Source organism: Rhinopithecus roxellana, chromosome 7 (assembly GCF_007565055.1).
Source record: "Rhinopithecus roxellana isolate Shanxi Qingling chromosome 7, ASM756505v1, whole genome shotgun sequence".
In the NCBI taxonomy this organism is placed as follows: Eukaryota; Metazoa; Chordata; class Mammalia; order Primates; family Cercopithecidae; genus Rhinopithecus; species Rhinopithecus roxellana.
The window spans coordinates 110,225,713-110,239,498 of record NC_044555.1 but is presented as its reverse complement, the minus strand read 5'-3'; the positions used below and the strand labels follow the sequence as shown (position 1 = coordinate 110,239,498).

General features: G+C 38.6%; 1 protein-coding gene across 11 annotated transcripts in view; it reads left to right on the top strand.

Annotated features, from left to right (window-relative positions):
- Positions 1-13,786, top strand: part of THOC2 (THO complex 2) — a 131,391-nt gene that overhangs the window by 65,696 nt on the left and 51,909 nt on the right. For all 11 annotated transcript variants that reach the window (XR_004058338.1, XR_004058339.1, XR_004058337.1 and 8 more), the window contains one exon: positions 39-234. Coding sequence is in view for 8 of the 11 variants with exons in the window: in XM_010354593.1 (XP_010352895.1) it covers positions 39-234 (196 nt within the window). In the remaining 3 variants the exon portion in view is untranslated. The remainder of the gene's footprint in view (positions 1-38; positions 235-13,786) is intronic.

Below are 13,786 nucleotides of genomic sequence, written 5' to 3'. Positions count from 1 at the left end.
TATATGTATTTATTTATTTATTTTACTTTTTAAAATAGAGTTGGTGTTCCTAAAGGTGCTAAAGGCTCACCTGTTAATGCTTTGCAAAACAAGAGGGCACCGAAACAAGCTGAGAGCTTTGAAGATTTGAGGAGAGACGTGTTCAATATGTTCTGTTACCTTGGTCCTCACCTTTCTCACGATCCCATTTTATTTGCAAAAGTGGTGCGCATAGGCAAGTCATTTATGAAGGAGGTAAGTAAGATTTTTCTTACAAACCTAAATTTTGAAATGAAAATGTTCTAAGTGTACTTGTGTTATGAGTATCTTTAGAAATAAAAATATGAACCTCAGTTAATAAAGGGTTATGTTGAGTGAGGTTTGTGGAAAATTCCAGTGTGTCCTAACCATATACAGTCACGTGTTGCTTAATGACAGGTGAGAAATGCATCATTAGGTGATTCGTCATTGTGCAAACGTCAGAGAGTGTACTTATACAAGCCTAGATGGTATGACCTACATAACCTAGGCTATATGGTATGGCCTGTTACTCCTAGGCTACAAATCTGTACAGAATGTTACCATACTGAATACTGTGGGCAGTTGTAATACACTGTTAAGTATTTGTGTATCTGAACATATCTAAACATATAAAAGGTAATACCTTGCACTAAGTTGTTAGGACAGCCATGATATCACTAGGCAATAGGAATTTTTTAGCTCTAGTATAGTATTATATGACCCTGGTCGTGTATGTGGTCCATCAACCGAAACATTGTTAAATGGTACATAACTGTATATATTAATATAACCCAAATCTAGCTAGAGTATTAGTTAAGTCCCTCACATGGGAAAATATACTTCAGACAAGTGGCCGCTTTTTGAATTCCCTTATAATTAGTGGTTACCTTGCATTCTTTTCCTTTGCTTACCTTCTAGTCATTTTCTTGAGTGTAGTTTTCAATCATTGCTGCTATGTGTAAGAAGTCTTTTCAGCCTCAGACTGTTGAGGACCCATTTTTTTTTTAAGTAAGATTTTTATTGAAATAAAACATACATATGGAAAAATACAGCTCAGTGACTTTCCCTAAACTAAGCACCCGTATGTCCACTACCCAAGTCAAAAAATAGAATAGTACCTGCAACCTAGAGTCTTTCTCATACTCCATTCTAGTTACTATCCTAACGTAAACATTTATGCTTTTTTAAAAAATCAACTTTGAGGTATAGTTTAAATACAGTAAACTTCTACAATTTTAAGTGTACAATTTGATGAGTTTTGACAAATGCATACAGTTGTATGTTCACCACTACAATCATGATATAGAAGTTCCCTCCTTCCATTGCTGTTCCTGGCAACCTCTGATAGGCTTTCTATCACTATAATTTTGCTTTTTCTACATCTTAATTAATAAATGGAATCATATGGTATATACTCTTCTCTGTCTAGTTTCTTCCACTTAGGCTTTCGAGATTTATCCAAGTTGCATGTGTCAGTAGTCCCCTTTATTGCTGAGTGATATTTTATTACATAGACGTACCAGAGCGTAGCCACCAGTTGATGGGCATTTGGGTTGTTTCTACTTGGAGGCTATTGTAGCGCTGCTTTCAATATTCTTGCACAAGCCTTTTGGGAGGCATGTGTTTTTGTGTCTCTAGGAGTGGGATTGATGGGTCATATGAGTAAGTATATGTTTAATTTCATAAAAAATTACCAAACTATTCCAAAACGTCTGTACCATTTTGCATTCCTAAGAGCTATTGTATGAGACTTCTAATTGTTCCACATTCCCACCAACACTTGGTGTTGTCACTCTTTTAAATTTTAGTCATTCTAGTGGGTATGTAGTGGTGTCTTGATGAACTTTTACTTTAGTTCCGGTGACTAGGGATGTTGATCGTCTTTTCATGTACTTATTTGCCATTTATAGTTAGTGAAATGTCTGTTCATGTCTCTTGCACATTTTTAAGTTGGATTATTTGTCTTTTTATTATTGAGTTGTAAGAGTTCTTTATTCTGGATGCAAGGCCTTACCAGACATGTGATATTTGGAAATTTTTTTCTTAGTCTGATTTGCCTTTTCATTTTGTTAACTATTTTTTAACAGCAAAAAAATTTTAACGTTTGATTAATTCCAATTTAGTAGTATTTTTCTTTTATGGTTTGCTTTTCATGCTCTAAGAAATCTTTGCCCAGCCCAAGGTTTTAAAGCTGAAAAGAATTATACATAGTTTCTTTAAAGTTGTGAAACATGACAACTGAAAAAACATCTAGACATTGTTAAAAAGCACAAATGCAGGGTGTCTTCAGTGTTTGGTGATTATATCTAATTTGAATTTTCGACAACAGCAACTGTATAGAAATACTAACGGCTATTGTATATTAATTTCTTGACATCTGAAATATTTGACTTGCCTTTTTATACTTAGCTGGTAGTTTTTTTTTGTTTGTTTTTGAGATAGGGTTGCACTCTGTCATGAAGGCTGGAGTGTAAGTGGCACCACCATGGCTCACTGCAACCTTGATCTCTCACCCTGAAGGTATCTTCCCGCTTCAGCAGCCCAAGTAGCTGGGACCACAGCTGCATGCTGCCATGCCTGGCTAATTTTTTTTAATATTTGTAGAGACAAAATCTCTCTATGTTGCCTAGGTAGGTTGTTTTTAATCCTCACAAATTTAAATTATGTAAAGGTACTCTAAAGAAATTTGTTAAGTAGTTAATTATTACTATATATATTGTTTATTATGTAATATTCATATGAAATGAAAGTATATCATTTCTAAATGTTGGGAACATTCTAAGTCCTCTGTTCTAGCTATTTTGAAATATACAATACATTGTTAACTGTAGTCACCCTACTCTGCTATTGAACATCTGAATTCATTCCGTCGATCTAACTGCATATTTATACCTATTAACCAACGTCTGTTTATTCCCCCTCACCCCCAGCCTCTGTTATCTGTCATTCTAGCCTCTCCCTCCATGAGACCACTTTTTTTTGGTTTTGTTTTGTTTTGTTTTTGAGATAGAGTTTTGCTCTTGTCGTCCAGGCTGGAGTGCAGTGGTGCGATCTTGGCTCACTGCAACCTCCGCCTCCTGGGTTCAAGTAATTTTCCTGCTTTAGCCTCCCGAGTAGCTGGGATTACAGGTGCCCGCCACCAAGCCCAACTAGTTTTTGTATTTTTAATAAAGATGGGGTTTCACCATGTTTGCCAGGCTGGTCTCGAACTCCTGACCTCAGGTGATCTGACCTTCTCAGCATCCCAAAATGCTGGGATTACAGGCGTGAATCACTGTGCCCAGCCGTGAGACCACTTTTTTAGCTTTCACATGAGTGAAAACATGTGATATTTGTCTTTCTGTGCCTGGCTTATTTCACTTAACATAAAGACCTCTAGTTCCATCCATATTGCTGCAAATGATATGATTTCATTCTTTTTTTATGGCGGAATAGTATTCCATTGTGTATATATACACCACATTTTCTTTATTCATTCATCAATTGATGGGCACTTAATAGGTTGATTCCATAACTTTGCTGTTGTGAGTAGTATTGCAGTAAACATGAGGGTGCAGGTATCCTTTTGATATATTGATTACTTTTCCTTTTGATAAATACCCGGTAATGGGATTGCTTGTAACAAATTATCACATGTACCCCACAAATATGTACAAATATTCGTACCAATAAAAAAATTTAAAGAAATTTAGAAAGGAAGTATAATAATGTTTCACTCTTGATTTTTATTGTCTGAAAAGGATGATTCATGTTAGCTAGTGCCTGTTCAAGAAACAGAAGGGCTGTATTTTTTCCAGTGCATCATATCAGATGCACATGAAATCACTTTGTTCCATTGCTGGTGATGTTAACTTTATCATTTGGTTAAGGGGATCTCTGCCAGGTTTCTCCACTATACAGTTACTATTTTTTCCCTTTGTTATTAAGATACGTCTTGTGGGAAGATATAATACTTTGAGACTATATAAACAGCCTGTTTCTCCTCATACTTTCACCTACCTAATGCTGCTCTTTTTACTTGAAAATCTTAATGTTCAGGTCTCTTGTTCTGAAATTCTTTGTTTGGTTATAAGTATGAAACTTGTGAGCAGGAGACCAAACCTCCAACTCATGGAAGTCCTGTACATAACCATATACAATATTATTACCAAGATACATACTTGGTAGAGCTGTCACACTTCCCCTCTTGCCTTCTCCATTGCATTCATCCTGTACACCCATTCTGCCCTAGTTGTGCCAGGTTCCTGCATTAACTCCAGTCTATTCTTGCAGAGATGAAGGGCAGAAGGGAAGAGAAAAATGTTAATTTTGACCATAGAGACCAGTGTAAGAAGAAATCTGCATTTTCTCATTACTAAGTTTGTGATGGAAAAGTGAATATTTACAGTTATCTGAGTTAGAATTTTGATCTATTCTTACCCATAAAAGATTTTGCTGTGACAAATCATTTGTTCTGTGTTTGAAAGGGTTTTGTTGTCTAGCTTAGAATTCAAGCAGGATATTTAAGATTGCTTCTAAAGGGTGAATATGACCTTAGTTCCAAATAATTTATTTACAATTACACTTCTTTAACAAATCTCATTTATAAGCTTAGGGTTGCTTTTATATACAAATTATGCATATTTTTAAAAAGAGGCTTATATACTTATACCGGATATCACTTAACAGAATTATCTTCTAGCCCTATAGTTATTTGTAATTTATTTCTCTGATTATGTGTATATATGTTTCTTAAATTTGAGGTATGTAGTGTATAGGACTAACTCCTAGTACAGTGATTCTCAAGCTTTAGCATGCATCGTAATCATCCAGAGGACTTGTTTTTGTTTGTTTGTTTGTTTGTTTGTTTTGAGATGGAGTCTCGCTCTGTCGCCAGGCTGGAATGTGGTGGCGCAACCTCGGCTCACTACAACCTCCGCCTCCCGGGTTCAAGCTGTTCTCCTGCCTTAGCCTCCCAAGTAGGTGGGACTACAGGCATGCGCCACCACACCCAGCTAATTTTTGTGCTTTAGGACGGGGTTTCACCATGTTGGCCAGAATGGTCTCGATCTCTTGACCTCGTGATCTGCCTGCCTCGGCCTCCCAAAGTGCTGGGATTACAGGCGTGAGCCGCTGTGCCCGGCTGAAGACTTGTTAAAATAGATTGTTGGGCCCCATCCTTGGAGTTTTTGATTCAGTAGGTCTTGAGATGAGACCTTAGAATTTGCATTTTTAGTAAGTTCTTCTGTGATGTTGATGCTCCCGGCCCAAAGACCAAACTTTGAGGATTGTTGTTCTAGGCTTAAGCGGTGGAGGAGTTTGGTGGCTCTAGAATTGTTTCATATAAAATGACACATTTTGCTATAATAACATTTTCTTTAATTGTAGAGCACTAATATGCTCATCTGACATACTCAAATGTTTTTGATAGCACCTATACACTTTTTAGACTTTATTTTTTAGAGCAATTTTAAGTTCATAGCAAAATCCAGAGGAAGGCACAGAGATTTGCTATATACCACCTGTCCCCATATGTGCATAGCTTCCTTTGTAATCAACATCTCCCACCAGAGTGGTACATTTGTTACAGGGATGAATCCACATTGACACATCAAAGTCCATAGTTTACTTCAGGATTTGCTTTGTGTTGTACATACTAGGGATCTCGTCAAATGTATAGAATATTATCACTGCCCTAAAAAATCCTCTGTGCTCTGCTCATTTATCCCTCTCTCCCCACAACCCCTGGCAACCACTGAGCTTTTCATTGTCTGCATGGTTTTGCCTTTTTCAGAAAGGCATATAGTTGGAATCATACGTTTCACTTAGTATGTTTTCAGATTGTTTTCTTTCACTTAGTAAAATTATACACATTTAGGTTTCCTCTATGTCTTTTCATGGCTTGATAGCTCATTTCTTTTTAGCACTGAATAATATTTCATTGTCTGGATGTATCACAGTTTATCCGCTCACCTACTGAAGGACATGTTGGTTGCTTCCAAGTTGTGGCAATCAAGAATAAAGCTGCTGTAAGCATCTTTGTACAAGTTTTTGTGTGGACCTAGGTTTTTGATCTGCTCTGACAATCTATGTATTTTAATTGGTGTGTTTACACTGTCAGTGTTTGAAGTAATTGATGTATTTGGATTAATATTAGTATCTACCATTTTTCTTACTCTTTTCTAGTTTTTGCCCCTGTTTTTTGTTCCTGTTTTTGTCTTCTGCTCTTTTCCTGCCCTTTCTGGCCCTTTTTTGGTTAAGTTTTTTAGTGATTACCCCACAGTCTGCAATGTACATTTACAATTGATCCAAGTCCACTTTCAAACACACTATTTTGCTTCATGGTTAGTGTGAGTACCTTACAATAACAGCATAATCCTAATTCTTTCCTCCCGACATCACTGAAGTCATTCATTTGCTTACACACACACACACACACACACACACACACACACTCATGCATATGCATATGTAATCAAATACATTGTTGCTATTATTTTGAACAAACCATTTTTTTGTTATATTAGTTAAGCATAAGAAAAATAAACATTCTTATTTTACCTTCACTTAATCTTACTTCAGTGTTTCTTTTTTTGTTTGCTTATATGTATCCAAGTTTCTGACCTATATTATTTTCTTTCTGTCTAAAGAACTTACTTAGTATTTCTTGCAAGGCAGGTCTACTGGCAACAAATTCCCTCAGTTTTTGTCTGAGAAAGTCTTTATTTCTCCTTTACATTTAAAGTATAATTTCACAGGGTCCGGAATTCTAGGGTTTTTTTTGTTTTGTTTTGTTTTGTTTTTTAATCTTAACACTTTAAATCTTTCACTCCACTCTTGCTTGCATAGTTTCTGAGGAGAAATGTGTTGTAATTCTTACCCTTGCTTCTCTATAAGCAAGGTGTTCTTCCCCGCACCCAGCTTCTTTTAGGATTTTTTTCTTTTTCTTTGATTTTCTGTAGTTATAACATGATATGCCTAGGTGTAGTTTGTTTTGTTTTATTATTTATTTATTTATTTTTTGCGTCTGTCTTGCTTGGTGTTCTCTGAGTTTCCTGCATCGTGGTTTGGTGGCTGATACTAGTTTGGGGGAAATTCTGTCATCATTGCTTCAAATATTTCTTTTTTTTTTTTTTTTTTTTTTGAGACGGAGTCTGGCTCTGTCTCCCAGGCTGGAGTGCAGTGGCCGGATCTCAGCTCACTGCAAGCTCCGCCTCCCGGGTTTACGCCATTCTCCTGCCTCAGCCTCCGGAGTAGCTGGGACTACAGGCGCCCGCCACCTCGCCCGGCTAGTTTTTTGTATCTTTTAGTAGAGATAGGGTTTCACCGTGTTAGCCAGGATGGTCTCGATCTCCTGACCTCGTGATCCGCCCGTCTCGGCCTCCCAAAGTGCTGGGATTACAGGCTTGAGCCACCGCGCCCGGCCTGCTTCAAATATTTCTTCTCTTCCTTCCTCTCTTCTGCTATTTCCATTATGCATATGTTACAGTTTTGTAGTCCTACGGTTCTTGGATATTCTGTTCTGCCTTTTATGAGCCTTTTTTCTCTTTGCTTTTCGATTTTGCAGGCTTCTATGGAGATATCCTCAAGCTCAGAAATTTTTCCTCCTCAGCCGCGTTATTTCCTAATAAGACCATCAAAGGCATTCTTCATTCTGTGACAGTGTTTTTGATCTGTAGGATTTCTTTTTGATTCTTTTCTTAAAATTTCCATATCTCTGCTTATATTGCCCCCTGCCCTTTTTTTTTTTGAGGTGGAATTTTGCTTTTGTTACCCAGGCTGGAGTGCAATGGCATGATCTTGGCTAACTGCAACCTCCACCCCCGGGTTCAAGCAGATTTCCTGCCTCAGCCTCCCTAGTAGCTGGGACTATAGGCATGCACCACCACACCCAGCTAATTTTTCTATTTTTAGTAGAGATGTGGTTTCGCCTTGTCGGCCAGGCTAGTTTTGAACTCCTGACCTTAGGTGATCCGCCCACCTCAGCCTCCCAAAGTGCTGGGATTACAGGCGTGAGCCACCACGCCTGACTCCCCACCTTTTGTTTTTTTGAGGCAGAGTTTTGCTCTGTCACCTAGGCTGGAGTACGGTGGCATGACCTTGGCTCACTGCAACCTCTGCCTTCTGGGTTCAAGCAATTCTCATGCCTCAGCCTCCTGAGTAGCTGTGATTACAGGCACGTGCCACCATGCCTGGCTAAATTTTTGTATTTTTAGTAGAGATGGGGTTTCGCCATGTTGGCTAGACTGGTCTAGAACTCCTGGCCTTGAGTGATTCACCTGCCTCGGCCTCCCAAAGTGCTGAGATTACAGGTGTCAAACACCGTACCCAGCCAGTCACAGAATCTTGTTTGTCTTTTTTCCCTCCTAGAAGTAAATAGCATAAGTTCCTCTCTCTCTCTCTCTCTTATTTTTAGATGGGGTCTCCCTCTTGTTGCCCAGGCTGGAGTGCAGTGGCACGATCTCTGCTCACTGCAGCCTCTGCCTCCCGGGTTCAAGCTATTCTTCTAATTCAGCCTCCTGAGTAGCTGGGATTACAGGCGTCTGCCACCACACCCGGCTAATTTTTGTACTTTTAGTACAGACGAAGTTTCTCCATGTTGGCCAGGCTGGTCTGGAACTCCTGACCTCAGATGATCTGCCCACCTCGGCCTCCCAAAGTGCTGGGATTACAGGCATGAGCCACTGTGCCCAGCCATAAGTTCCTTTTTTTTTTTTTGAGACGGAGTCTTGCTCTGTCACTAGGCTAGAGTGCAGTGGTGCTAGCTCAGCTCACTGCAACCTCCACCTCCCGGGTTCAAGCGATTCTTATAAATAAAATACATTTTATTTATTGTTTTAGGAATTGGGGTAGAGAGATTCTGTGTTTATGTTTTACTCTGCCATTGTAATTCACTTGTCTAGAAAGACTATGTGGCTATTTCATACGTTGGCCCTTGGTAAAAGCCAAAGTGTTCTAAATTGATTTACAAATAAAGCTTAGTAAAACCTGAAATTAGGCAGGCAGAATATACCCCAGACTAGGTATTAGATGACATTAGGAAATAGGTGAGATAGTGATCTTGTGGTAATGTGGAGGCATGTCCTTGTTCTTAGGAGACATCCTGCATTATTTTGAGAAAAGTGTCATGCCTGCAAATTTTTTTGGTCTGTGAAAAAAAGGGCAAAATGTTAACTGTTGAACTTAGAAGGTAGGTATATATAGGTGTTTAGTATACTATCCTTTCAGTTTTTATGTAAATTTGAAATTTTTCTTAATAAAAATTTGGATTGGTAGGAGGAGAATGTACCTTTGACCAGTAGTTCCAAAACTGTAGTTTATAAAACAAATGCTTTAGGACTTTGAGGCTGATGTTTACTACTTTTTGTTTTTTTGTCAGCTATTACAGGAGGGGAAGTCTGTGATTCTGCTTCATTCCATTTATTTGTTTTCAAAATTGAAAATCTGTCTTGGTTATGTAGCTTAAAACCCAAGATTCTTCATAGAGTAGTTTTAAGAAATAAATGTGAAGATTTTAGTCTGTACATGGCACACAGTGAGTACTAAATAAATTGTAGTAAGAATGAGAAGAAGGGGGAAGTTGAAAATAGTGTTTTAATTCACACAGATAGCTTCAGGTTCCAGTCTTTTCAAAAATCTTGTGTTTTTTTCCTCTCTTCTGAGACATAGTCCTGAGTAGTGTTTGAAATGTTTAAGGGGCAGAGATACTCAAAATAGGTCATTAGTAATAAAAAATTATCTAGTTATGTCTACAACTTTTCCATTTATTCCATGACTCTCCAAAAACCCTCCTCCTAATAAACCTATAAACCTATATATTTTTTGTGAGTCCTGTACTGTTATGCAGCTGGATCAGCTACTGTGTCTTTATAGGGCAATTTTGGAACTTGTTTTGGGCCATTCAGCTAATGGCCTATATGGGCGTAATTGTGTCTAGTTTTATTCAAACTTTTTTTTTTTTTTGAGACGGAGTCTTGCTCTGTCACCCAGGCGGGAGTGCAGTGGCGCAATCTCGGCTCACTGTAACCTCTGCCTCCCAGGTTCACGCGATTCTCCTGCCTCAGCCTCCTGAGTAGCTGGGATTACAGGCGCATGCCACCATGCCCGGTTAATCTTTGTCTTTTTTTTTTTTTTTTTTAGTAGAGAAGGGTTTTCACCATGTTGGTCAGGCTGGTCATGAACTCCTGACCTCGTGATCTGCCTGTCTCAGCCTCCCAAAGTGCTGGGGTTACAGGTGTGAGCCACTGCGCCCTGCCTATTCAAACTTAAAAATTCAGTTGCTCACAGGCAAGTATAGTTTTTTTTTTTTTTTTTAATTATACTTTAAGTTCTGGGATACATGTACAGAACATGCAGGTTTGTTACATAGGTATACACGTGCCATGGTGGTTTGCTGCACCCATCAACCTATCATCTACATTAGGTATTTCTCCTAATGCTATCCCTCCCTTAGCCCCCCACCCCGTTACAGGCCCCTGTGTGTGATGTTCCCCTCACTGTGTCCTTGTGTTCTCATTGTTCAACTCCCACTTATGAGTGAGAACATGCAGTGTTTGGTTTTCTGTTCTTGCGATAGTTTGCTGAGAATGATGGTTTCCAGCGTCATCCGTGTCCCTGCAAAGGACATGAACTCATCCGTTTTTATGGCTGCATAGTATTCCATGGTGTATATGTGACACATTTTCTTTATCCAATCTATCATTGATGGGCATTGGGTAGGTTCCAAGTCTTTGCTGTTGTGAACCATGCTGCAATAAACATACATGTGCATGTGTCTTTATAGTAGAATGATTTATAATCCTTTGGGTATATACCCAGTAATGGGATTGCTGGGTCAAATGGTATTTCTGATTCTAGATCCTTGAGGAATCGCCACACTGTCTTCCACAATGGTTGAACTAATTTACAACAATGTAAAAGCATTCCTGTTTCTCTACATCCTCTCCAGCATCTGTTGTTTCCTAACTTTTTAATGATCACCATTCTAACTGGCGTGAGATGGTATCTCATTGTGGTTTTGATTTGCATTCCTCTGATGACCAGTGATGATGAGCATTTTTTCATATGTTTTTTGGCTGCATAAATGTCTTCTTTTGAGAAGTGTCTGTTCATATCATTTGCCCGCTTTTTGATGGGGTTGTTTTTTCTTGTAAATTTGTTCATTCTAGATTCTGGATATTAGCCCTTTGTCAGATGGATAGATTACAAAAATTTTCTCCCATTCTGTAGGTTGCCTGTTCACTCTGATGATAGTTTCTTTTGCTGTGCAGAAGCTCTTTAGTTTAGTTAGATGCCACTTGTCAATTTTGGCTTTTGTTGCCATTGCTTTTGGTGTTTTAGTCATGAAGTCTTTGCCCATGCCTTTGTCCTAAATGGTATTGCCTAAGTTTTCTTCTAGGGCTTTTCTGGTTTTAGGTCTTACGTTTAAGTCTTTTAATCCATCTTGAGTTAATTGTTGTACACAGTGTATGGAAGGGGTCCAGTTTCAGTTTTCTGCATATGGCTAGCCAGTTTTCCCAACACCATTTGTTAAATAGGGGATCCTTTCCCCATTGCTTGTTTTTGTCAGGTTTGTCAAAGATCAGATGTTTGTAGATGTGTGGCGTTATTTCTGAGGCCTCTGTTCGGTTCCGTTGGTCTATGTATCTGTTTTGGTACCAGTACCATGCTGTTTTTGTTACTATAGCCTTGTAATATAGTTTGAAGTCAGGTAGCATGATGCCTCCAACTTTGTTCTTTTTGCTTAGGATTGTCTTGGGTATATGAGCTCTTTTTTTGGTTCCATATGAAATTTAAAGTTTTTTCTGACTCTATGAAAAAAAGTCACTGGTAGCTTGATGGGGATAGCACTGAATCTGTAAATTACTTTGGGTGGTGTGGCCATTTTCACGATATTGATTTTTCCTATCCATGAGCATGGAATGTTTTTCCATTTGCTTGTGTCCTCTCTTATTTCCTTGAGCAGTAGTTTGTAGTTTTCCTTGAGGAGGTCCTTCACATCCCTTGTAAGCTATATTCCTAGGTATTTTATTCTCTCTGTAGCAATTGTGAATGGGAGTTCACTCATGATTTGGCTCTCTATTATTGGTGTATAGAAATGCTTTTGATTTTTGCACATTGATTTTGTATCCTGAGTCTTTGCTAAAGTTACTTATCAGCTTAAGGAGATTTTGGGCTGAGACGATGGGGTTTTCTAAATATACGATCATGACATCTGCAAACAGAGACAATTTGACTTCCTTTCTTCCTTTTTCAGTACACTTTATTCTTTCTCTTGGCTGACTGCCCTGACTAGAACTTCCAGTACTATGTTGAATAGGATTGGTGAGAGAGGGCATCCCTGTTTTGTGCTGGTTTTCAAAGGGAATGCTTCCAGCTTTTGCCCACTCAATATGATATTGGCTGTGGGTTTGTCATAAATAGCTCTTATTATTTTGAGATATGTTCCACCGATACCTAGTTTATTGAGAGTTTTTAGCATGAAGGGGTGTTGTATTTTATGGAAGGCCTCTTCTGCATCTATTGAGATAATCATGTAGTTTTTGTCATTGGTTCTGTTTATGTGATGGATTATGTTTATTGATTTATGTATGTTGAGCCAGCCTTGCATCCCAGGGATGAAGCTGACTTGATTGTGGTGGATAAGCTTTTTGATGTGCTGCTGGATTCGGTTTGCCAGTATTTTATTGAGGATTTTTGCATATATGTTCATCAGGGATGTCGGCCTGAAATTTTCTTTTTTTGTTGTGTCTTTGCCAGGTTTTGGTATCAGGATGATGCTGGCCTCGTAAAATGAGTTAGGGAGAAGTCCCTCATTTTCTATTGTTTGGAATGGTTTCAGAAAGAATGGTACCCGTTCCTCTTTGTACCTCTGGTAGAATTTGGCTGTGAGTCCGTCTGGTCCTGGGCTTTTTTTGGTTGGTAGGTTATTAATTACTGTCTCTATTTCAGAACTTGTTATTGGTCTATTCAGGGATTCTACTTCTTCCTGGTTTAGTCTTGGGAGGGTACATGTATCCAGGAATTTATCTATTTCTTCTAGATTTTCTAGATTTGCGTAGAGGTGTTTATAGTATTCTCTGATGGTAGTTTGTATTTCTGTGGGATCAGTGGTGATATCCCCTTTATAATTTTTTATTGTGTCTATTTGATTCTTTTCTCTTTTCTTCTTTATTAATCGGGCTAGCAGTCTATTTTGTTAATCTTTTCAAAAAACCAGCTCCTGGATTCAGTGATATTTTGAAGGGTTTTTTTTGTGTCTCTATCTCCTTCAGTTCTTCTCTAATCTTAGTTATTTCTTGTCTTCTGCTAGGTTTTGAATTTGTTTGCACTTGCTTCTCTAGTTCTTTTAATTGTGATGTTAGGATATCAATTTTAGATCTTTTCCACATTCTCCTGTAGGCATTTGGTGCTATAAATTTCTCTCTAAACACTGCCTTAGCTGCGTCCCAGAGATTCTGGTACGTTGTCTCTTTGTTCTCATTGGTTTCAAATAGCTCATTTATTTCTGCATTAATTTCATTATTTACCCAGTAGTCATTCAGGGCAGGTTGTTCAGTTTCCATGTAGTTGTGTGGTTTTGAGTGAGTTTCTTTTTTTTTTTGAGATGGAGTCTCACTCTGTCGCCCAGGCTGGAGTGCAGTGGCTGGATCTCAGCTCATTGCAAGCTCCGCCTCCCAGGTTTACGCCATTCTCCTGCCTCAGCCTCCCGAGTAGCTGGGACTACAAGCGCCCACCACCTCGCCCGGCTAGTTTTTTGTATTTTTTTTTAGTAGAGACGGGGTTTCACCGTGTTAGCCAGGATGGT